Source organism: Pelodiscus sinensis, chromosome 1 (assembly GCF_052426305.1).
Source record: "Pelodiscus sinensis isolate ZL-2025 chromosome 1, ASM5242630v1, whole genome shotgun sequence".
Lineage (NCBI taxonomy): Eukaryota > Metazoa > Chordata > Testudines > Trionychidae > Pelodiscus > Pelodiscus sinensis.
This window is the reverse complement of record NC_143052.1, coordinates 146,181,206-146,205,301: the sequence shown is the minus strand read 5'-3', so window position 1 is coordinate 146,205,301 and position 24,096 is coordinate 146,181,206. Positions and strand designations below refer to the sequence as shown.

Here is a 24,096-nt window from a genome sequence, read left to right as displayed (position 1 = left end):
TTATAGGGATGTAAAATCCTATTTAATTAGTTAATCAGTTCAATGTAATGTTTAACTGGTTAACCAATTAAAGGGGGAGCAGGTGGGAGGGGGCTGCTGCAGCTGGGCTGGAACAGCCTCCCCACTCCTCCCCCACGGCTGAGGGCTGCTCCAGCCCAGCCAGAGCATCCCCTGCCTGCGGCGCACCAGTTACAGACAGGGGCTGCTTCAGCCCGTCTAGAGCATTCCTGTCTGCAACACGTCCTGCAGGGCTAGAGCAGCCCACTGCCCACAGTGGAAGAGGAGCTGCTCCAGCCCCCAACTGCTAACTGGAACTGGTAAGCCTCACCTGTTAAGGGTGATGCTTATTGGTTAGCCACTAAACCATTCAACATTCCTGATTGACTAGAGCAGTGTCGCTCAACCTTTGTTTGATAAAGTATCCCTTTAAAAAAATGATAAGTACCCCCCAGTACCTAGTTTTGAGACGCATAAAAAAATTTTTTCTGACATTGTAACACATTTTGTTTAAACAACTTAATCGTAGCCGGGTGGGCAATGACATTTTTGGATGTAAAAAGTAGAAAAATAATAAAGCGCAGTAATGTACATAAGGAAGGATAGGGTGGATACTAGTCTAATAGGTCATATTGGAGGTACAATGTCCGGGCCAAATTGGGTAAAGAATGTGAATGAGGCCAAACAGCAAAAATTAAGATGTTTGTATACCAATGTGAGGAGTCTAGGTAACAAAAAGGAGGAACTAGAGCTATTGGGTCCAGGAAGTGAAACCAGATATTATAGGAATAACAGAAACATGATGGAATACTAGGCATGACTGGAGTACAGGTATTGAAGGGTATGTGCTGTTTAGGAAAGACAGAAATAAGGGTAAAGGTGGTGGAGTCGCATTGTATATCAAAGATGAGGTAGATTGTAAAGAAACAAAAAGTGATGGAATGGAGAAGACAGAGTCTGTTTGGGCAAAAATCACATTGGGAAAAGAAAACTATCAGATCCTCCCCTGGGATAGTGCTTGGGGTGTGTTATAGACCACCAGGATCCAATTTGGATATGGATAGAGACATCTTTAATGTTTTTAATGAAGTAAATACTCATGGAAACTGCGTAATCATGGGAGATTTCAACTTTCAAGATATAGACTGGAGAACAAGTGCTAGTAATAATAATAGGGCTCAGATTTTCCTAGATGTGACAGCTGATGAATTCCTTCATCAAGTAGTTGCTGAACCAACAAGGGGGAATGCTATTTTAGATTTGGTTTTGGTGAGTAGCGAGGACCTCATAGATGAAATGGTTGTAGGGGACAACCTTGGCTCGAGTGATCATGAGCTAATTCAGTTCAAATTAAATGGAAGGATAAACAAAAATAAATCTGAAACTAGGGTTTTTGATTTCAAAAGGGCTAACTTTAATAAATTAAGGAAATTAGTTAGGGAAGTTGGACTAAAGAAATTATGGATCTTGAGGTGGAGGAGGCCTGGAATTATTTTAAGTTAAAGTTGCAGAAGCTGTCAGAAGCTTGTATCCCAAGAAAAGGGAAAAAATTAGCTAATTCAGTTCAAATTAAATGGAAGGATAAACAAAAATAAATCTGAGACTAGGGTTTTTGATTAGCTAATACTTTGCTTCAGTCTGTAATGAGGCTAATGAAGAGCTTAGGGATAATGGTAACATAACAAATGGGACTAAGGATGTGGAGGTAGATATTACCATATCCGAGGTAAAAGCCAAACTTGAACAGCTTAATGGGAGTAAATGGGGGGGCCCAGATAATCTTCATCCAAGAATATTAAAGGAACTGGCACATGAACTTGCAAGTCCATTAGCAAACATTTTTAATAAATCTCTAAACTCAGGGGTTGTACCATTTGACTGGAGAATTGCTAATATAGTTCCTATTTTTAAGAAAGGGAAAAAAAGCGACTCAGGTAACTATAGTATGCAAGATTTTGGAAAAAATTTTGAAGGAGAAAGTAGTTAGAGACATTGAGACTAATGGCAACTGGGACAAATTACAACATGGTTTTACAAAAGGTAGATCGTGCCAAACCAACCTGATCTCCTTTTTTGAGAAAGTAACAGATTTTTTAGATAAAGGAAATACAGTGGATCTAATCTACCTCGACTTTAGTAAGGCATTTGATACAGTACCACATGAGGAATTATTGGTTAAATTGGAAAAGATAGGGATTAATATGAAAGTTGAGAGGTGGATAAGCAACTGGTTAAAGGGGAGACCACAGCGGGTTATATTGAAAGGTGAACTGTCAGGTTGGAGGAAGGTTACTAGTGGAGTTCCTCAGGGATCAGTTTTGGGGCCAATTTTATTTCATCTTTTTATCGCTGACCTTGGCACCAAAAGTGGAAGTGTCCTGATAAAATTTGCGGATGACACAAAGTTGGGAGCTATTGCCAATTCAGAAAAGGATTGGGATATCATACAGGAAGATCTGGATGATCTTGTAAATTGGAGTAATAGCAATAGGATGAAATTTAATAGTGAGAAGTGTAAGGTTATGCATTTAGGGATTAATAACAAGAATTTTAGTTATAAGCTGGGGACACATCAGTTGGAAGTAACGGAGGAAGAGAAGGACCTTGGAGTCCTGGTTGATTATAGGATGACTATGAGCCGCCATTGTGACATGGCCGTGAAAAAGGCTAATACGGTCTTGGGATGTATTAGGCGAGGTATTTCCAGTAGGGATAAGGAGGTGTTAGTGCCATTATACAAGGCACTGGTGAGACCCCATTTGGAACACTGTGTGCAGTTCTGGTCTCCCATGTTTAAGAAGGATGAATTTAAACTGGAACAGGTACAAAGAAGGGCCACTAGGATGATCCGAGGAATGGAAAACCTGTCTTATGAAAGGAGACTTAAGGAGCTTGGCTTGTTTACCTTAACCAAAAGAAGGCTGAGGGGGGACATGATTGCACTCTTTAAATATATTAGAGGGATAAATACCAGGGAGGGAGAGGAATTATTTAAGCTTAATTCCAATGTGGACACAAGAACAAATGGATACAGGCAGTCCCCGGGTTACGTACAAGATAGGGACTGTAGGTTTGTTCTTAAGTTGAATCTGTATGTAAGTCGGAACTGGCGTCCAGATTCAGCCGCTGCTGAAACTGACCGCCAGTTCTGACTTACATACAGAATCAACTTAAGAACCCCAAGCGTCCCCAAGTCAGCTGCTGCTGAAACTGATCAGCAGCTGATTCCAGGAAGCCTGGGGCAGAGCAACTCTGCCTCGGGCTTCCTGTAGTCAGCGCTGGTCAGTTTCAGCAGCGGCTAAATCAGGACGCCTGGGGCAGAGCAGCTGGGGTGCTGCTGGGTTGCTCCAGTAGCGCCGCTCCTCGGCACTACTGGACCAACCCAGCAGCACCCCATCTGCTCTGCCCCAGGCGTCCTGATTCAGCCGCTGCTGAAACTGACCAGCAGCGGCTGAATCAGGACCAGAGCAGCTGGGGTGCTGCTGGGTTGGACCAGTAGCGCCCAGAGCGGCGCTGCGGGACCAACCGGCAGCACCCCAGTTGCTCTGCCACAGGCGTCCGGAGAAAAGCCTAGTCTGCTGGGGCGGCGGGGGGGGCATACTAGCTGCGCCCCCCCCCCACCCCAACAGACCAGGAAGACACGGGCGGCGGACCGAGACGCACCGCGGTCCCGCCGCCTGGGTCCTCCGCGGCTTTGCTCCCCGTCTCCCTGGTCTGCAAAGCCTCGGGGAAGCCGGCAGCGGAGCAGCCCAGGCGCGCCTGGGGTGCCCCGCTGCCCAAGTCCCCCTGCTGCTTTGCAAAGCCTCGGGGAAGCTGGCAGCGGAGCAGCCCAGGCGCGCCTGGGGTGCCCCGCTGCCCAAGTCCCCCCGCCGCTTTGCAAAGCCTCGGGGAAGCCGGCAGCGGAGCAGTCCAGGCGGCTTGGGCTGCCTCACTGCCCGAGCCCCCCCGCAGCTTTGCAAAGCCTCGGGGAAGCCGGCAGCGGAGCAGCCCAAGCGCGCCTGGGGTGCCCCGCTGCCCGAGTCCCCCCGCCGCTTTGCAAAGCCTCGGGGAAGCCGGCAGCGGAGCAGTCCAGGCGGCTTGGGCTGCCTCACTGCCCGAGCCCCCCCACAGCTTTGCAAAGCTGCGGCGAAGCCGGCGGCGGGGCAGCCCAGGCTTTGCAAAGCCGCGGGGGGGGGGGCCTCGGGCAGCGGGGCTGCCCCACTGCCTGAGCCCCTCCGCGGCTTTGCTCTGCGTCTTCCTGGTCTGCAGACCAGGGAGACGCAGAGCAAAGCCCCAGAGTACACGGGCGGCAGGACCGCGAGGTCCCGCAGTCCATGTACTCTGGGGCAGCCCCGTTCGTAACTGCGGATCCGACATAAGTCGGATCCGCGTAAGTCGGGGACTGCCTGTATAAGCTGGCTAGTAGGAAGTTTAGACTTGAGATTAGATGAAGGTTTCTAACCATCAGAGGAGTAAAGTTCTGGAACAGCCGTCCAAGGGAAGTAGTGGGGGCAAAAGATCTATCTGGTTTCAAGATTAAACTAGATGGGTTTATGAAGGAGATGGTTTGATGAGGTAACATGATCTTGGTAACTAATTGACCATTCATTATCAGTGGGAAATAGGTCAATGGAGGGATGATAGGAGTTATTATAGAGAACTTTCTGGGTGTCTGGCTGGTGAGTCTTGCCCACATGCTCAGGGTTCAGCTGATCGCCATATTTGGGGTCGGGAAGGAATTTTCCTCCAGGGTAGATTGGCAGAGACCCTGGAGGTTTTTTGCCTTCCTCTGTAGCATGGGGTACAGATCACTGCTGGAGGATCTCTGCATCTTGGGGTTTTCAAAGTATTTGTAGGCTTCAATATCTGAGATATAAGTGAGAGGATTATTCTAGGAGGAGTGGGTGAGATTCTGTGGCCTGTACTGTGCAGGGGGTCAGACTAGATGATCATAATGGTCCCTTCTGTCCTTAAAGTCTATGAGTAAAACTTAAAACAAAAATTCAGTTTTCTCCAAATTTCAGCTGTATTGACGTACCCCCCAGATTTCTTTTAAAGTACCCCTAGAGGTACTCAAGCCACTAGTTGAGAAACATTGGACTACAGCATGGAAACCCATAAAGCAAAACAAACTAGACATCAAAGTGAAAAAGCAAACAAACAGGTATGCACTGACAAAATGCAGGGACACACAAAAATATCAACTGAAAAAAATACTAAAAAGTCTATTACATTTTTTAAAAAAATTGTTTCACTTAAAACAGTTAAAAGGTTGTTTTTCTTACATCTTTTTATTTTGTTATTTTCCTGATAGTTGATAAAAATCCCTTACTTGCTGCACTATGGTCCCAAATGAGTAAGATATTTAAGTAAAATGATGAATGGTCACTCGGCTCCAGAATTTGACACTTGCTTAAATACTTTGCTGAATCAGAACCTCTGTTCCTATATTTGATTACTTTAGACCCTCTTTGTTGGGCTTCATCCCCTTTTTTATATTAGTCAAAAATTGGTCTCAAAGGAAAAAGGAGTATTTTACAAAAGGGTGTGTCAGATTTAGAAAGTAATGTATGAAGCCTAGAACACAGTATCCCATATTATCAACTGAGTATCCAATACTTTGGATTGCTGCTAACATTCTTTCACCCACCAACCTGTAGCTGGAATTCTTCACATGAATTCTCAGACTCCTTCTAGATTCACCTCACATTATTTTCTGATCCAGACACATCAGGGTCCACTGGCAGACACTCCTTATGTTAAACTTTTCTGTTACTGTACAAGAGAAAAAAAAGTGATATTAAATCTGGACACCAGGCAACATTTAAGTTTCTATAACTTTACCTTGATGATACTGACTGTACAAGTAAGAAGATGGCTTACTTTTAGATAGTCTGAAATCTAAAGAGCACCAAAGTTTAGAACTGTGTGTTTAAGAGCACTGTGGGGAGGCATACAGAGGCCCTGTACTGCTGCACACAGAAATGAAATTTGGACTCAACCTTGCATGCCCTAAATTGTTGATTGAACAAGAAATCTATGCTTATTAAGACAACTAAGAAAAATAGATTCTACCTCTGAAAGTTTCCATCTCATGCTCAAGGAAAGGATGTTAGAGATGGACTACAGGGAAAATACCACCATGTTGTGAGTAAAACAAAAACAAAACAAAAAAACAAACTGAGATCACATCTGATTGCAGATACTTAAGATCCAATTCTGCACAATTCCATAAGCCTTCAACTACTCAGTCAGACTTGGTGGTGCTCTGATCTTCATAATGTTGCACTCTTTATCACCTATAAATCAAGTTTCTACAGTGGCATCATGTTCCAATTGGTATCTTATATTACCCAACTCCAGCAAATTTGCACCAAATACTTCATAATCCAACCTAACTTCTCATTGTGTGTCTTCCCTCCATGTGAAAAATGCCACTTTGGTGTCCCATTCACTCTCTCATCCCATAACTATCTCCATGCCTTTCCTCTTTAATTTATGAGAGCTGTAGATATGATTTCAGTAGAATTTTATATTTAGTGTACACATTCCAAGACACAACTTGTGCATTCATATTAGGCTTGTAACTTCTCTTTCATCATAAAATCCTAGTACAATGGCAGTGAAAATAATTTAAAAAAATATCTGAAGTAAGCAGATACCAAGACACTAAATAGGCCATATTCCTTCATACTTCACATAATTAGTATGTTTGTTTCATAATGTACAATACAGTTGAAGAATTCACTGCTCTTCTCTGCTCACACTTACCATTTATTTTTTAAATATTCAATTAAAATCAGCCAGTTTCAGATTATTTTCCATTGCTCCTTCCACAAAGCCTGAGACTATTCTGCCCATAATTTGAGAAGAGTCCACCCATCTTTAAAATTCTTCCACAGATGTTGAAGAGTTTTATTTTATATAAAAACACCTGAGGCAGGCCCATGTCAGATTACACTGGTTTACGGGGCTTGGAGTGCAGGGCTATAAAACTAGGTGTAGACGGTTGGGCTCAGACATGAACCAAGGCTCCAGGACACTGCCTTTCACGGGACCCTATAGCCTGGGCTCCAGCCCAAGCCTGAATGTCTACACAGCAATTTTATAGCCCTGCAGTCCTAGTCTTCTGAGCCCAAGTCAGTTGACTTGGGTTAGTTGCAGGTGCTTTATTTCACTATACGGATATATAAGAGTAAGAGTTTGGAAATCTGAGGGCATTTCCATAATATCAATGCTTTCTCTACGTTTTTTATTTACTACTTTGGTACCATCTACAGTAGACTTCCGATAATCCGGCACCTTTGGGACCCAAGTGATGCCGGATTATTGGATATGCCGGACTATTGGGAGGTACTCCGGTGGGGGGGGCTGTAACGGGTCTGCCGGGACCCGCACTGCCTCCGACGGGGGCGGGAGCTCGGTGGGGAACAGCGTGGCGAGGGCCGAACCCTCCGCCATTTTGCAGGGAGGCAAAGCCTGCAAGCGGCAGCGGCAGCGAGGGGACGAGAGGCAGGCAGCTGCTTCAAGAAGTTGTTAGTCAATTACACTACCACCTGGAATCTACTGGTAAAAGCAGCAGGGACAGGGAGGGGAGAAGATCTCGTCAGTTTCAGCAGCAGCCAGTCACCTGAGGATCCACCCGTACCCACTGACCCCCGTTTCTCCAGGCAGTGGAGGAAGGATAAATTACAAGCTTATAATTGACTAACAACTTCTTGAAGCAACTGCCTGCCTCTCGCACCCTCCCTGCAAAACGGTTGTTCCCCAGCAACCCCCGCCCCTGCCCCCGCCAGAGGCAGTAGAGGAAAGATAAATTGCGAGCCTGTCACCTGAGGATCCACCCAGCGGTAGTGTAATTGACTAACAACTTCTTGAAGCAGTTGCTGGAGCACTTCCGGGTTCCAGTTGGTGCTGGACTATCGGGAGTGCTGGACCACTGGATGCCAGACAATTGGAGTTTTATTGTACTTCTAAGACTATTTCTTCAGAGAACAATCTTTCGCTGCACAAGTACACGTTGAAACATTTATATATATTAAAGGGATGGTATCAAAGCCTGTTATTAAGGTTACCCAACACTTCCAAATACAAGACCCTTCTTACAACTTTGCGAAACCTAAACTGTTTGGACTAAAATTTTCCATTGTAAGTGTCTGCCTTATGCTTGCATTTTCTGGAAAGTTTTCAGCCAAAACGGTTGAGCCATGTTAGAGAACAAGGGTAGTGAAAATATATATATATATATATATATATATATATATATATATATATATATATTTTTTAAGACAACAAAAGTCTCAAGAATTTCTTAAACAGCTTCAATACCCCCATGCCCTGTCATCTCTGTACTGGGGAGAGGTGCCTTTCCTTTGGCCATGGCAGCTTTGGGGTTTGGGGAGAGGCATTTCCCCCCACTGCAACCCTGAGCTCCTGTGTGGGGCTTAATAACCAATGCACAAGGCTTAATAAGGACCTGCACAGCCATGTAGGAAAGGAATAGATTGAGACAAGGAGTTTGATGAGACAGAAATGAGAGAGGTAGAGAGTGAAATGTCCCACTCCCATCATTATTTCTTTTCATTTTTTCTGGGAGATAAGTTTTTCAGGGCATAAATAGGGCTTCATGTCTGTCACAGATTTGATGACTGTGTGACTTCTATGGGGACCAGTGTAGCAGACACCAGGGCTGACCTAGTAGCTGGCTCCAAAGTCAGCTGCTTAGGTGGCCGCCAGGACAACTAGAGCCACCGCTGCTCCAACAGTCCTGGGCCGCAATGCCCAAATGGCAGCAGCTGCTCCAGCACAGCGGGCCCAAGCTATGGGCTGACAGGATGATAGCCTGGGGCGCCCGATTGTAAGGGGTACCACATGGTGCTGCTGGGCTGGGTGGGGGCGGGGTTGTGCATATGCTGCGTGCCCAGGACCGAAGAATGGCTCGGGCCGGCTCTGTGCTCCAGTAACTCCTCCCAGCAATAACACCTCTTCTTAGGCACCTGCACACACTTAAGATTTAATCATAGTTATTTTTAATATAAGTCACGGCCAGGTTACGGGCCATGAATTTTTGCTTATTGCCTATGACCTGTCCATAACTTGTACTAAAAGTACCCATGACTAAATCGTAACCTTAGCCATCAACATCTTAAATTCTACTGGGAAGATGGGATACCGTTGTACAAGATTGTGTTAGTGGATGCTATTAATCATTTCTTTCATCTTGAGAGGATTACCTGACTGAAGTTGCTTTGTCTGGTAACCAGTAGCATGTTAGAGTATAGCCGATTAAGCATTTGCTTATCAGTTAACTGGCTGATGTTACTGTTTAACTGCAGCCCACTGCTCCCTCTCCCACCCATCCCCGCAACTCTGCAAGTAAATTTGGAGCCAGCAGGCAAGCAAGCTGGCTCAGTCCTGGCATCGGGGGTGGCTGCCAGGATCCAGCCACTCTCAGGCTACCTCTGCTGTCATTCTCCATTTTAAAAAACTTAGTTGGCAGCAGGGAGCTGGTGCATGCAGGGAGTTTGCTGGTTCCTAATGCAGAGCCGCAGTGGGGGCAGCCTGGGAGCAAGGGCAGCTGTTGGGACTAGGACTGAGCCAGCCTGCCAGCTGCAAGTTTTTTAAAATACAGAGTGGCAGAGGGGGCAGGCTGGGAGCGGGGGACAGCTGCCGGGATCCAGTCCATGCCAGGACTGAGCCTACCGGCTCTGACTGCAGAACCCACAGCAGGCTGTAAAGGGAAATCCTGTCTTACTAATCTATTAGAGTTCTTTGAAGGGGTTAACAAACATGTGGACAAGGGGGATCCAGTAGATATAGTATACTTGGATTTTCAGAAAGCCTTTGACAAGGTCCCTCACCAAAGGCTCTTGTGTAAATTACATGGCCATGGGATAAGAGGGAAGGTCCTTTCTTGGATTGAGAACTGGTTAAAAGACAGGAAACAAAGGGTAGGAATAAATGGTGAGTTTTCTGATTGGAGAGGGGTAACTAGTGGTGTACCCCAAGGGTCAGTCCTGGGACCAATCCTTTTCAACATATTCATAAATGATCTGGAGAAAGGGGTAAGCAGTGAGGTAGTAAAGTTTGCAGATGATACCAAACTGTTTAGGATAGTCAAGACAGAAGCAGACTGTGAGGGACTCCAAGAAGATCTCACCAAACTGAGTGATTGGGCAACAAAATGGCAAATGAAATGTAATGTGGATAAGTGTAAAGTAATGCACATTGGGAAAAATAACCCCAACTATGCGTACAGTATGATGGGGGCTAATTTGGCTACGACAAATCAGGAAAGAGATCTTGGAGTTATCGTGGACAATTCTCTGAAAACTTCCACACAGAGTGCAGCGGCGGTCAAAAAGGCAAATAGGATGCTAGGAATTATTAGGAAAGGGATAGAAAATAAGACCCAGAATATCTTACTGCCCCTGTATAAAACTATGGTACGCCCACATCTTGAATACTGTGTACAGATGTGGTCTCCTCACCTCAAAAAAGATATTTTGGCCTTGGAAAGGGTTCAGAAAAGGGCAACTAAAATGATTAGGGGTTTGGAACGGGTCCCATATGAGGAGAGGCTAAAGAGACTGGGACTTTTCAGTTTAGAAAAGAGGAGACTGAGGGGGGATATGATAGAGGTCTATAAAATCATGAGTGGTGTGGAGAGGGCTGATAAAGAAAAGTTATTTATTAGTTCCCATAATAGAAGAATTAGAGGACACCAAATGAAGTTAATGGGTAGCAGGTTTAAAACTAATAAAAGGAAGTTCTTCTTCACACAGCGTGTAGTCAACCTGTGGAACTCCTTGCCAGAGGAGGCTGTGAAGGCTAGGACTATAACAGAGTTTAAAGAGAAGCTGGATAAATTCATGGAGGTTAGGTCCATAAAAGGCTATTAGCCAGGGGATAAAATGGTGTCCTGGGCCTCTGTCTGTCAGAGGCTGGAGAGAGATGGCAGGAGACAAATCGCTTGATCATGGTCTTCAGTCCACCCTCTCTGGGGCACCTGGTGCTGGCCACTGTCGGTAGACAGGATACTGGGCTAGATGGACCTTTGGTCTGACCCAGTACGGCCGTTCTTATGTAGGCTGCAGTAAATTCCCTTTGTAAAAGTAATGGTTAATTGTGTAACTGACAGGATATTTCACCATTACATGCTTAATACACATATTACACAATTTTTAACATCCCTACTAACCAAATGCCAGGAGCTCCATGTGCCCCCCATTTTCCTTTTCCAGTGTTTAGATTTTCACCAAAATAAATAAAAGTTCTACCAACTGACACACAGAACATTCCAAAATGTTGGAGATTGGTTGGATGTGGTGTTCAAGCATTCTGTTGCATCCAAACAGAAAAATGGCATTAAGCTGAACACAGGGCCTTGCAAGCTTGGCCAATGATTAAAAATGTATATTTACATTCCTTATTCTCCAATGTAAATCTTCCTGTACTCATCCACAACCCCGACTATATTCATGACTGAATCTGTTCTGAGGGTTAGTGTACGATTATCTATTTAAGGTAAGAGTTTTTAAAGGCTTACAAGAATCAATAGAGTTGCCAGTTTGGTTGGATGCATTTCTGGAGGTTTCATCAGTCCTTGCATGGTTAGAGAGCAAGCACTGGCTCTCTGCTGTGGGGAGAAGCAGTGAGGAAATGGCACTAAAGCCCCTGCCCGGCAGCCCTGCACACTGAACCACTCATTTTTGGCCCTGCCCCAGGAGGACCCCACAAATCTACTAACCCCAACCCCCCAGAAGAGTTACCCTGGACCTTGGGGCAAGCCACGAGCCTCAGCGCCTCTCCTGCCCACCACAGGACTGGAGCATGAGGGAATCCTGGTGCCCAGAGTTGCATGAGTGAAGTGAGTATTTCTCCCCCCCCCCCCGCTTTTCAATTGGAGGGCACATCAGTGATGGTTGTGGTTTGGGTTTTTTCCCCCCTCCTCATTTGGGGGCGAGGTCAGTGAAGTTCTTTTGATTCTCACTTGTGTGTGGGCCTCAGACTGATTTCTCTGCGGGTGAGTGTACCCCAACTCAAAAAAGGTCCTCCACCTCTAAATCAAGACACTGTTTAATATTACAAAAAATCTGAACCAAGATCTTTATATGGTGATTGGCTGGAAGCAAAGCAGGAATTGTGCATGGTATCCACATACAAGAGACAAATTAACCCAGAAGCTAAGTCAGATATCTCATTTTAGATAAGGTGTGCTAATCTTTTCTCTCTCTCTTCTGAACTAAAAAGACTATCTTGAACAATAATGTACATGCTGAGGGATTGTGAGGACTATAATTGTCTCTTCCCACTTGTTTGTTTAAAGCCATGGTCCTGAAGGTTTCTAAAAGGTCAGCTGTTGGTTCCTGATAAATATGGTGATCCTGAGAAGAGTAGATGCATATCCCTTTTATTACTATTATTTTAAAAGTTACCAATTTAAATGATTCAAGGTATACTGTTTAAACAATTAACTGATTGGGGCTGGGTTGGCTCTGGTCATCTGGGCACAGCAGGGCCTGGGGTTGGTCTGTGCAATATGGCCAGTGACTAACTTTTTCATAAGAAGTTTTAAGACTTTGTGCTATCCATTAAAGGCCAATTGTGAGCAATATCTTTCATCACTCCATGGGCTAGGATCCTGAGAGCTTGAGAGGAGGGAAAATGCATTACAAGGTAGATAAAGACACAAGTTACATGGCTGTGCGCTATCTCTCTTTAAAGATAGTCATTTGTACTCGCCTGTGGAGGCCTCAGAAACTAGAAGAGAAGATAGGCCTATCCCTATTTTGATTAAAAGCCCCACAGCAAGAATAGTCAATGTTTTGTCAAGCTCCAAATTTATTGGCCAAAGTATAATCAAGACTCAGACTTCAGAGAAAGCGCCTGTCAGCGTAGCCTGACCCCACAGGCAGCCCCCGCCTCTTGCCTCCCCTGCCCCCCAGCCTGTACCGTTCTGCCTGTACACACAGCCACGGCTCGGCAGCGCCGGTCCCAACTCTAGACTAAGACCCGTGGACGCAGCACGGGAAGGAGCCTGTAAGCAGGGCTGCCCCGCGCTAGGGCTGCAGCGGGCCCCCCGCCGCCGCGCGTACCCAGCTGCTCAGGCGGAGCAGCGCGCGGGGGTTTCACAGCGAGGCTCGAGGGGCTCGCGGATGGGGCCGGCGCCCCAGGCAACGCGGTTTCCCGACCGGGCTCCTGGCCGCTCGTTTGACGCCCGGGGAGCCGCGCGGGTCCCACCGTCAGCCCCGGGCTTCGGCGAAGCAGCGGCCACCTCCCCGCAGCGCCCTCGGCGGCCGGCTCAGCGCGGGGCCCGGCAGCCACTCGCAGCCCCGTCACCGGCCCCTGCCCGATGCCCCCAGCGCCGTTAACGGCCGCACCGGCCTCCGCACTTCAACCCCTCCCCCCCTCAACGTTTCGGCTCCGCCCAGAGGCGCCGAGCGGGACTCACCGGCGGGCAGAGCGGCCTCGGCAGCCCCACCGCGGGGACCATCCTCCGGACGGATGCCCCGCGTCCCCCCCTTCCACAGACTCCACTCTGATCCCCTCAGCCCCCCCCTCACTCACACCCTAGCCTACTGCGCGCCCACGCGACCCACGGCGACCAATCAAGTGCCGCACACTGCGTGGCCTGGTCCAATCCGTGCCCCAGCCGCGAGGCAGCCCTGCGCCGCACGCCCCGCTAGCCAGGCCTGGCCAATCAGACACAGAGAAGCCGGAGAGCCGTAAAGGCGGCCAAAACTGTTGGTTGCACGAAACAGGAACTGATAGTGATCGGCATCCCGCGGAGCCAGTGAGGAGCGGGAGTTGGGACAGGAGGGCGGGGACATTCCTTAAAGGAGACGCTGCGGGGAGAAGGACTGCAGGGGCTGCGAGTCGCTGGGGGTTGCGGGCCCGGCGCAGAATCAGAAGAGAGCGCGGGGCCGCGCGTAGGAGCCCGGCCCAGCCGAGGTCGTGCGGTGCCGCCGCAGAGCCCTTCCCCCCGCCCTGCCGGGGGGGGGGGGGGGGGGCAGAACCCGGCTCACCTGCGAGCGCGGCTGGGCGCTGCCGAGGGCTCCCCACCCCAGCGCTGATTGGCTGCCCTTCCCGGGGGCGGGGACAGCCAGAGCGTCCCTCCCCCACGCCCGTGCTCAGCCCTGCCCCCTAGGCGTGCAAAGGGCACCCGGCGAGCTGTTAAGCCCCCCGCACCGGGCTAACCCGCGCCTGGCGCCGGGAGGCTGCTGCAGCCCGCCTGGGCCCCCCATGCTGCCCATCCTTCCCCGTCTGATGGGCCTGGCTGCTGCCCCCCCCCCCGCCCCAGCGTGCAGCCCGGTGGGCTAGTCAGTCAGTTTAAACATATTAACTGGTTAACATTTTACAGGGGGATTGTATATCCCTGCTTCCTCGGGTTCCTTCATCTCCTCTAGAGATGTGCCTAGTTTTACAACGAACTAAGGAAGATGCTAAAGTCGGGACAAACTGACTGCTCTATATACTATACACTGGAATGTAAGTACCGTATTTATATTCCAATTGACTTAGAACTGTACGGTAAATGAGAAGACAAGCAGTTTTTCAGTACAAAAGTATGGCTGATGTAAGTAGTTTTTAAGTGAGATGACATCTGAAGGTACACAAGAGAAACTCGTCTCTTAAAAAGGGTCACCCTAGTGTGGGGAGGTTCAGAGCTACTGCTCTAGAGGGCTAGAAGTTTGTTTCCCCAAAGCTGGCTATGGCCATAGGAAGCTAGTTCCTTGGTGGGGGTGAATTTCTGTGATCCTTTGGCTCAATCCCCTGCTCCAGCTTGCGTTCTTTGGATTTGGCTCTTCCATGGAAAGACTCTATGCATCACACTGACACATTCAAACAAAACTTTATTGGTTGACATTCTGCAAAAAAGGCATTATCTTTGTGATCATTAAGTTGTGGAGAGCAAGGTGTTTTGTAGGGGGGACCAGGGGCTTTCCCATCTATTCCTGAGGATTTAACAAGGTCTCCCAGCTGTGAGAATCCCCAACTGGGCTTGCTCTCAGGAGCCTAAATGGATTCCCCCTACTGAAAATCCTTAGGTCCATTCATCCTCTGGACATAAGCTAAATAACTATGTTCCTGTAACATTGTAAATGCCACCTGCCTGTGACTCCATTTTGGATCACTGTAAATAGCTAATCCTGTTTGGCTTGTTCGAGATCAGGTACTTTCTAGATAGCGAAGTAGCAGAGGATTAGAGTGGGAGGAGAGAAAGAAGACACCACTCATCTTTCCTTCCTTCCAGTGGGCTTCATGAGAGCAGCAGGATGGGAAACCCACTCCTGTTAGGCTCACTGGGGGATCATTTCCAACCCTCAGGCTGCTTGTCAGTGATCTGATATCTGTTTTCTCAGGAAACACACAGCTGTGCTGTAGCTTAACTATGAGAGACAATTTTCTCCAGGTTGTATGGCTAACTTTGGACATCCAGCCAAATCACATTTTCTTCTAGGCCTGTAGAGCATATGAAAGGTTCAAAATAACAAAACACTCCTTCCCTTTTGATTATAGGGATATTCAGTCTCTAAGACTACCTGTGGAGATTTCCTGAAGTGAGTTTTTTCCCCCCCTCTTTGGTGTGAAAGGGTTAAGCATCCTGCAGGATAAATGACCCAAATTCCACCTTTAAGAATGGAAAATGAGCAATTGCCTCATGTTACTCCCTATAGCTAATTACTGGTGATGCTTGGAAAATAGCTCGTTTGGAAGTCTCCATGATTATCTGTTGTTCACCTAAGGACTTTGATCTGTCAAGAGAAGGCTTGGTCCTTTTTAAAAAAAATCTCTTATCTGCTTGAGCTTCATCAGAAGTTTGATATCTCCAGTCCTAAAATGACTTTACTGTGAATATGGACAGTGGGCTATAACCTATAGACTAATTCTGAAAACTCCTTGCAACTATAAAGCTCACCATCTATGTGAATTTGATCTAAGAATTGTACTCATGTCTGTGTGTATATATACTGATCTTTTAACTAATGCTCTTTTCTAATAAACTTTAGTTAAGAATTGGAAGGTAATATGTCTGATCATTTGGGATTGGTAGAACTTTCTTGTATGCTAAATGTTCAGCGATCCTCATATTTGACTTGGTCATCTGAGTCCATGACTAGACTACACTGATCTATCAGAAAAAGGTACGCAAATTGTGCTCCACAATTTGCGTACCTTTTTCCAATGGGCCTCTTCTGGAAAAAAAAACTATCTACACTGGACCAAATTTCAGAAAAACCTCCTCTTTCAGAACAGCCCTTCTTCCACATGGAAGGAGGAAGACAGAGCTTCTGAAAGAGCATGTCTGCTCTTCTGCAACAAAACCAAAAAACAAACAAACAAAAAGCAGCGCAGAAGAGCAGATGCACTCCCTGGATGCAGCAGAGTTTTTCCAGGAGGTATCCCGGAAAAACCCTGTAGTGTAGACATAACCTTAGTGGAGGCCTCAGGCTGGATTGTTTTTCAAGAGCTTTAGGGCACTACATCAAGCTGTTTGTCCCACTTCCTACTTCTACTTGTTTCTTTTAGGCCTGCACTAGTTCCCTACACTCATCCCTTCCCAGGAATTGCAGCCTGTAAGGGAATCTCCCTGCCCATGTAGGTCTCAATTCATCCTATTACTACATGGTGTGTGGAAAAGGACTATTTGCCATCTAGGCAAGCTAAGATACAGATGTGAATAGTATCTAGCTGGCAAGGGCACGTGTCGAGCACTGCAAATCTGTGGATGTCCATTTTATATTGACAGACCATGTTTGAGGATCACATCAGATGTGGATATGAATTTTGTATGGCATAAGGCTCTAGTCATAGCTCCCATTTCAGTAAAGCTTTTGGGAATCCAATGGCAGATCCAACTGTACAGTCACTAATGAGTAGCAAACAATGACCATAGTCCCTCCTTTCTGCAGGCAGCTGTGCTTTCCCAAGCTCAAGTTGGAGACCAAAAGACAGAGGTGTAGGGCAGCAAGTGCTGGTGTGGGCTAGAGGAAGCATTTAGGGTTTACCTAGTCTTTGTCCACACTAGACAGCTTTTAGTGACAGGGTTGTGTTGCTAAAGTGTCAGGTGCTGTAAACAGTTTATTGCCACTTTTGCAGACAAACTCCCAGCCCTCACAAGCAGGGTTTGCTTTGTCAACAGAAGAGCAGTCCAGAGGACAAAGCACTGTTTGCACTAGCACTTACCACAGCAAAGATGCTCAGTAGGGAGTGGGTAAGCCATTCACAACAAAGGTCACTTAATTGCCACTGTAGAAAAACCCTGGGAATATGACAGGTCACATGGAATGAATAGAGCTTGAGCAATAGAGGGTTCACTACAGCTTGGCTAGGCTCTGAGCTAACCAGACTGGACTAGGCTTTATTCTTCATTCCTCTATGCTTACCTACTTCCTATGCTGTGTTCCAGCTGACTAATACAGCCTGCTGTTTGGACAATGCTGTAGAAGTGGCACAGCAAATGCACTGTTACCTAAAAGCATGCATATCTCCATCAGGGGTCTGTCCCAGATTCAGTGAACAGAATTAACCGTGTGAAGCAGGTGTGCTGTCCTGTGTAAGGCAGCAAAGCCCCATGGCTTACTGTGGAAAGAGACATCCCCTACAGGACCTGGCACCATGCAGAGGTTCCACCTCTGATATGCAGAGAAAGGTGGTGGCATAGATCAAAAAGCAGCTGGCTGTAGCTCAGACTATAAGGTTGCTTCCCCACCTTTTAGATTCTCAGGCTATGAGCTACAGACTGTTCTTTCCCCACCTTTGAGATCCTGTATACTAGGTGTGGTCAAGTTTACGGACCCTCTGAGACATACAATAATCACACCACCTGGATCTCTGGCCCTATGATCTGTGGCAAGGCAGTGGGATGTGGGGCTTCTGCCCTGCAAAGGGAGAAGTACTCTGGCTGGGCTTCAACCCTGCTCCTGCTGCAGCCTTGAGTCATGGCAGGTCCCTCCCACCAGAGCTGAGGACCCGCCACAGTTCTCTGCCTTCCAGATGGAGTAGGGGGAGAGGTAACAGAGCTCAAAAAACCAAGGTTTGGTCACCCCTGTGTACAGTACACACATGTGCCTCCTGAGAGGCATCACGTGATTGCCCCCCATTCACAGTAGCATGCTAATACAGAAAAGACAGTATCTGATCTGTACAAGTTGGTTCTTGATGATACAGCACCACATCTTTCTATCCAGGCAGGGCTCTAGGTAAAAGGACCCAGTCAGCAATAAAGGGTGTGACAGCACAGAGATAGAGGCAGTCAACAGACAAGACCATAATTCACATTCTCCTGTGCTCTCCTAATTCCTATGGCTGACCATCTCATAGGTTACAGTCTAGGTGGATGGTCTGTAGTTTACAGCAAAATAATGTAGCTTCAGATGCCAGTTCCTTTCTTTTCATTTATTTTATGAAGTTGAGGCCTAAGATATATACCCCCTCAACTGTGCTATGTTTTGAATGACAGTGAGCAGCCACCCCTAGCTCCCTGCCTTCTTTCTGGACCTGGGTTAGCACAGCTAAGGAGCTGGAGGTGACATCAGCAGTTTGCAGCATATATTTGCCAACTTCTACAGCCGCTAGTGTGACCAGAGCTCTAAGCTCCAAATCTGATACAGCTTTAATACAAACTGTGCTCGAGTAGCTCAGCTACCACACTCGAATTGCTTACAGCAGCCTGGCATACCACACTAGAGAACCAGAAACAAAGACCAGTAATTGGGGAGCAGGTATTTTGTGAGATGACAGTGACTGTGAACAGAAGTCCCATGGTATAAATCAAGTATTGAATTTTTTCATTTAGAAAGTGGTAAAAAGATCTTTTGATAATAGTAAAACCTTCTGAACACTTTTCAAGCTTGGAAATTTAGGTTCATACTAACAGTTTTGGTTTGGCATTTTTCAGCAAAAGTGTTTTATCAAAACACTGCCGACCAGTTCTAGCAACTAGATGAGGCATGAGGACTGTGACCTCTTCTTTGATATGTTGCCCTACTAAATCACCTTCAAGACAGATTCATAGTGCTCTCTGTATCCCAAGGCAACTTACTTCTACAAGTATAGAATACAGTTGCCAGCTCATATAGCATTTCTCACATGGTCTGCAATGGCTGGCAATCATTTTCCAGAAACAGCTCAGTGGTTTTTAATCTACAAAGCTTAACATATTTTGGGTTTATGCCCCTCTTCTTGTGCAATACTGCAGAAGATGATCAGCTGAAGTGTCCACAATTGCTCTTTCCCCACAAAAGGCAGGTGACTTCAGAGTGGCCCTTGATTTTGGGCATATCACTTCCCCAATAGTCACTTACACACAGCAACCACCACAATACCTGATCCATACCAGTTCATGCTGCTCAGCCTGTTGAAGATCAACAGGACAAGAAAACTGCAGGGCCTGTGAAGTACCTCATTAATCCCCCCCCCCCCCACCTGATTTTAGACAGACCAAGGAGTGAGGGAAAACAAAGCTAAGTTGCAAGAAATGCACAACACAACTCATATATGACATAACTCCAATAGTGCACGTTTATTCTGAACAGTATTTAAAAGTTTTACTTTCAATAGTTTGAGAAAAACAAAACATGCTCCTGATGTACAAGGGCAATGATCTAGATTAAAAAATGGACTGTCTTATTTGGAAAGAATTTGATTACCCCCGCAATTTGAAAGTTGTAATATTAACGATGCATCTGTAAAGCTGCACAGTGCATCTGCACATTCAGGCAAAGTCCTAACTAAGAGACAGGGGCATTCTTAGCCATGTTCAGTATGAGGCAGTTGCAGATTCCAAAGAAACATCCAAGTTAGCATAGTTGCTGACCCTGGATCACAGCACAGGGGAGGAGACTATAACAATGGGTTTTTTTGGTTCAAATTTACTAGACATCACAGGGCACCATCAAGAATCAACAAAATATCACTTGTTTTAGCTGTAACAGCATGTCATGTTCAGTTGGCAGACTTAACTATTAACTGCACCATGTAAACCCAGCCCATTTGTGTATACAACACCCCCTCCCCAAGCTTTCCCTCCCCCATGAGGGACATCCTTCTGGGTATTTCTTTTCCCTTGCCCATATATTATAGTTTCCTGGTAGTGAATGTCTCTATGACAGACATTATCTTCAAGGTTCAACTGATGGATGATAAATTTTTATACAGTAGATAAAGAGCAACTCAGATGTACACAGCCTCCACCAGGATCAATTTGTTAATCACAAGTTTTTCCTGCAAGCTCTTCCATCCAGAAGAATAGTGCAGGTGATCATTTCATAGACACTCCTAACTTTAACAGTTGTGCATATGCTATTATTTTCAAGCTAATGGCAGGCCCTGCTGCAGTAACATTTGATGCAACAGAAATGTACTGCAAACTCATACTCAATACTATCCCAGTATGTCCTACTGCCAGCACTAAATTCTCCTCTCCATACCCAGCAGTCTGAGTACACCAAGATTAATACAACCATTTGGTAGTAAAAACTATTGCCCTTCATTTTTACATTTATGGGGTGCAGCTTTTGAAGAGGTTTTAGATTAACACTTGTGTGTGCTTAAGAATACAAAAAAACCGTTTTCCATGAGTAATAGTTTGAGAAAAGAAGCCTTGATTTCTGGTTTCTCTCCCTTCCACTTCCTATAAAATATGTAGTTAGAAGCTAGTGAGGCCAGTATGCTGTGGAATGGGAGTTCTAAGAATTATTTTGAGAGGTACATTCATAGAATGATGGCAGCCCAAAGCAAAAAGGGACAGGGACAAACCAAGCAAGTCCAGACACCAGACTCATTTATACTTTTGAAATCTGCAGGAAAACTGCCTGCAAAATTGATTTATGGAAGCCTACAACAACAGCAAATCTTAAAATGTTTACCCCATACTCATTTCCCCAACCCAAACACTTATCACTTAATTCTAGAAGAATCAAGAGCACTTGGCTTGGCACAAAAAACAGCTATGGTCTGAACTATAGCTGTGCTGCATGAACATTCTCCAATGCAATATTCTCTCCCTCCACGGATACCTTTTAGTTCTGTCTACACGTGTCCAAGATAACCATGTTGGCATCTGAGGAGCTAATTGTGCTTCAACATTATTCTTGCTAGAAAGGTGCTGAAACTGCCTCCCAAAGTCACTGCAGACAGGGCCTACCTAGGCTATAAAGTTTTTACAAAACGGGATAATATGTGGCCAAGGAAATACTGTCAGCACTTTTCTAGCTAGAATCCACTGGAGGGTGAGATGAACACTGTTCCCCTGGCCAGTACAGACAGGCTTTTACAAGCCAAACGGAGTTCTACCACCTAATATAAACCCAGAAACTGATGAGCAACTACACAGTTCAGGCTCATCAATGTATTCAAAAAGCTACACTTCAGTAACCTCTGTGCACCTCAGTGATGGTTCTGGGGTTGCCTATTTCTGATATCAGGCAACTAGTCTGCATAAGATGGAGGTGAGAGATCTTTTCCTGCCTTATTCTCAATTTTTCCCACACCTCCACCATCAAAATCCTTTGTTCCCAAGTCAGCCTCAGAGCAAGAGCACCTGCTCATCACAAGAAATATACTGCTATATGCACCATGGGTTGGAGGCTTTTGAAGCCAATGGGTTCAACAGGCAGCTGAATTTTAATGAAAACTAATGGCAAAGGAAAGCAGTTTAATCTCAGACTGGGTGATGGGGTAAGGAGGGTCAGTTTCAAGTCAGTGCATTTCCCAGAGCCTTGGAGGAATCTCTTAGGACAGGTTGGTATGTAACTGCTGGCAACAGTGTGTCCAAGGTAGCACTGAAACTCACGCAAATGAAGCATGAAAGGATGCAAAGCAGAGATCAGTAAAAAGTTTACTGTAATTTTTGTGTTACAGTATTAGGAAGAAGCCAGCAGCCAGCCTATTTTCCAAATCCCACAAAATATTCCAGTATGAACCGCTTTCTCTGGTGCTCCATGAAGCACTTCACAGAGAACTGCATCACTGGCAAGTTGGAGAAAAATCTTCAGAGTTTAAAGAACAGTTCTTAATACCTTCCTACCCACAGAGCATATAAAAATCAGCAAGTCAAGTGGAGCCCAAGCCATTTGAGAGATCCCTAGCAATACTATTTGATTAGAGTTAGGACTCTCAGTCTCACTGCCTGGTTCTTCCCCCCTTGCTCCAATCCCATGTTTCTTTGTTACCACAGGTTTGACGGCCCTAGCACCAAACAAACATGTGGGCACAGGCACTTGCCTTAGAACCGAAGTGGACATGATGCTTCCAAGTCCCTTCTCCCATTCCAGTAGTCTGGATGAAATCAACTGTCCCTTATGGACAGCTGAGTCCTGGAGAGTTTCACTTGCTCTTAAAACAAGGACCTCACCTCAGGATACATGTTTTTGCAAGGCTCGTCTTGCTAACATTAGATTTTGCTCTTAGCTTGGCAAGAGTCTGGTGGGGATGGGGTAGGATGAATGGTGATGGTAGCTGAAAAGGAAGAAACTAAAACCCATTCTGAATCCTTTCATAGGTCAATCAAGGAATGTAGCACCAGCTGGAGGGATAACTTTCAGCCCAGGCACAATAAATGTGCTGATAAACCAGCCTGCTCTGTTAGCAAGAGATGGATAAAAAGTCAAACAAAAATATTTGAAAAGATTAAACATGGGGGAGATTTGATGAAGAAGAGAGACAAGGGACAATAGAATTGCCAAAACAAAGTTCACACATATTTCAGGGGCTATAAAAACCAAACTGGTATTACAGAACTCAAAAAGGATAAGATATTGCTTTTCCTTTCATTACATAGATCTTTTTAGGCCATACCTATCAGTGTGAAAGCATGAGAGAAATCACTCTCTGAAGGAATCCTGACCTCAGGAAATCCTACCCAAACCCTCCACACCACAAAATAAGGAGATCTTTACACCACTTCCCATGTTGTTGAACAGAAAGGAGAGCGAAAAAACCCAAACATGATTGGACAATCCTTGGAAAAAAGCATTACATTTTGTTGAAGAGAAGGCAAGGAAAAAAAAAATGATGAAAAGAATGCGGGGAGGGAAATCAATGGGCCTCTCTTTCCTTATTTGGCGACAAGCAAGTGCAAGAAAGTGTTCATAGGGGTTTTGTTCAGTTGTCGGTCTTTTGCACATCTGCGTTCTGGCCAAGACAAAGGGCTTTGAGGTTTTTCTGCAGGACATGAGCATCTGCTGGCTCTATCCTCTTGTAATAGTTTTTCTTCGTCTCAATGATCTCAAAACCAAACTTTCTGTAGAAATCAATTGCTGACTCGTTGCTGATCTGGACATGTCTGGGGCACATAGAAAGATACAGGAAAAAAGACATCAACATTTTCTGTAGTATATAATGTAGTTTACACACCCAGGAAATTGTATACCAAGGGACACAGAATACGATTGAGGTATGGGAGGTAATGCTCTTGATAGAGCTAGGTATCATGCCGTAAGAGAGCACAGAATTGAGAATTAGGAACTGCTGACATCTAATCCTGTGCTAACACTGATTTTCTTTGTGAGTTTTGGTTAATCACCTCAGCTCTCTGTCTATTTCCTCATCTATAAAATAAATCTAGTACCTCTTGAGAGCATTGTTGTGTGGATCAACGTTTTTTTATACTGGGGACTGGCAAACCCATTCACAAAATTCTGGCACACTGTCAACATTTTATTTGTATATTCACTATGCCAATGAATATTCAAATATGCAAACAAACTGTCACTGGTCTGCCAAAAGTTTACAAATGGGTTTGCCAGTCTGTGCAATAAAGTTCCCCAGTCCGGTTCCCCCATGCCAACCCCCAGTCCCCAATATTAGCCCTGTCCCCAGTGCCAGCCCCACTCCCAGAGCTCCCATACCTGCCCTGCTCCCCTCACCTAGCCCTACTTCCCTGTGCAGTGGGAGGGCTGTGCAGAGTCCACAGCATGCCAGGCTCTGTTTGAGTGCCATGGCAGCCAGGCTCCAAATGGCATTTGGCTCCAGCTGAGCGCCGTGGCACCGGGACCCAGTTAAGCGCAGCTGCAGCACTTGGCCAGGGCCAAGCACTGTGTGGAGCCCAGCTGTGGCCCAGTGCCGTGTGGAGCTCTGCTGCCACAGTGCTCAGCACTTTACATGCTAAGTTTA

General features: G+C 46.0%; 2 protein-coding genes across 4 annotated transcripts in view; both read right to left on the bottom strand.

Moving 5' to 3' along the window:
* USF3 (upstream transcription factor family member 3) overlaps positions 1 to 13,535 on the bottom strand; it is a 57,083-nt gene extending 43,548 nt beyond the window's left edge. For both annotated transcript variants that reach the window (XM_075905005.2, XM_089772179.1), the window contains exons 1-2: positions 13,430 to 13,535; positions 5,631 to 5,751 (exon numbers count right to left, since the gene is read on the bottom strand). The gene's annotated coding sequence lies outside the window, so the exon portion shown is untranslated. The remainder of the gene's footprint in view (positions 1 to 5,630; positions 5,752 to 13,429) is intronic.
* Positions 13,536 to 19,478: 5,943 nt separating this feature from the next.
* Positions 19,479 to 24,096, bottom strand: part of NAA50 (N-alpha-acetyltransferase 50, NatE catalytic subunit) — a 29,451-nt gene continuing 24,833 nt past the window's right edge. For both annotated transcript variants that reach the window (XM_075904980.2, XM_075904990.2), the window contains exon 5: positions 19,479 to 23,266. In XM_075904980.2, coding sequence (XP_075761095.1) covers positions 23,086 to 23,266 — 181 coding nt within the window. In that variant the 3' untranslated portion in view covers positions 19,479 to 23,085. The remainder of the gene's footprint in view (positions 23,267 to 24,096) is intronic.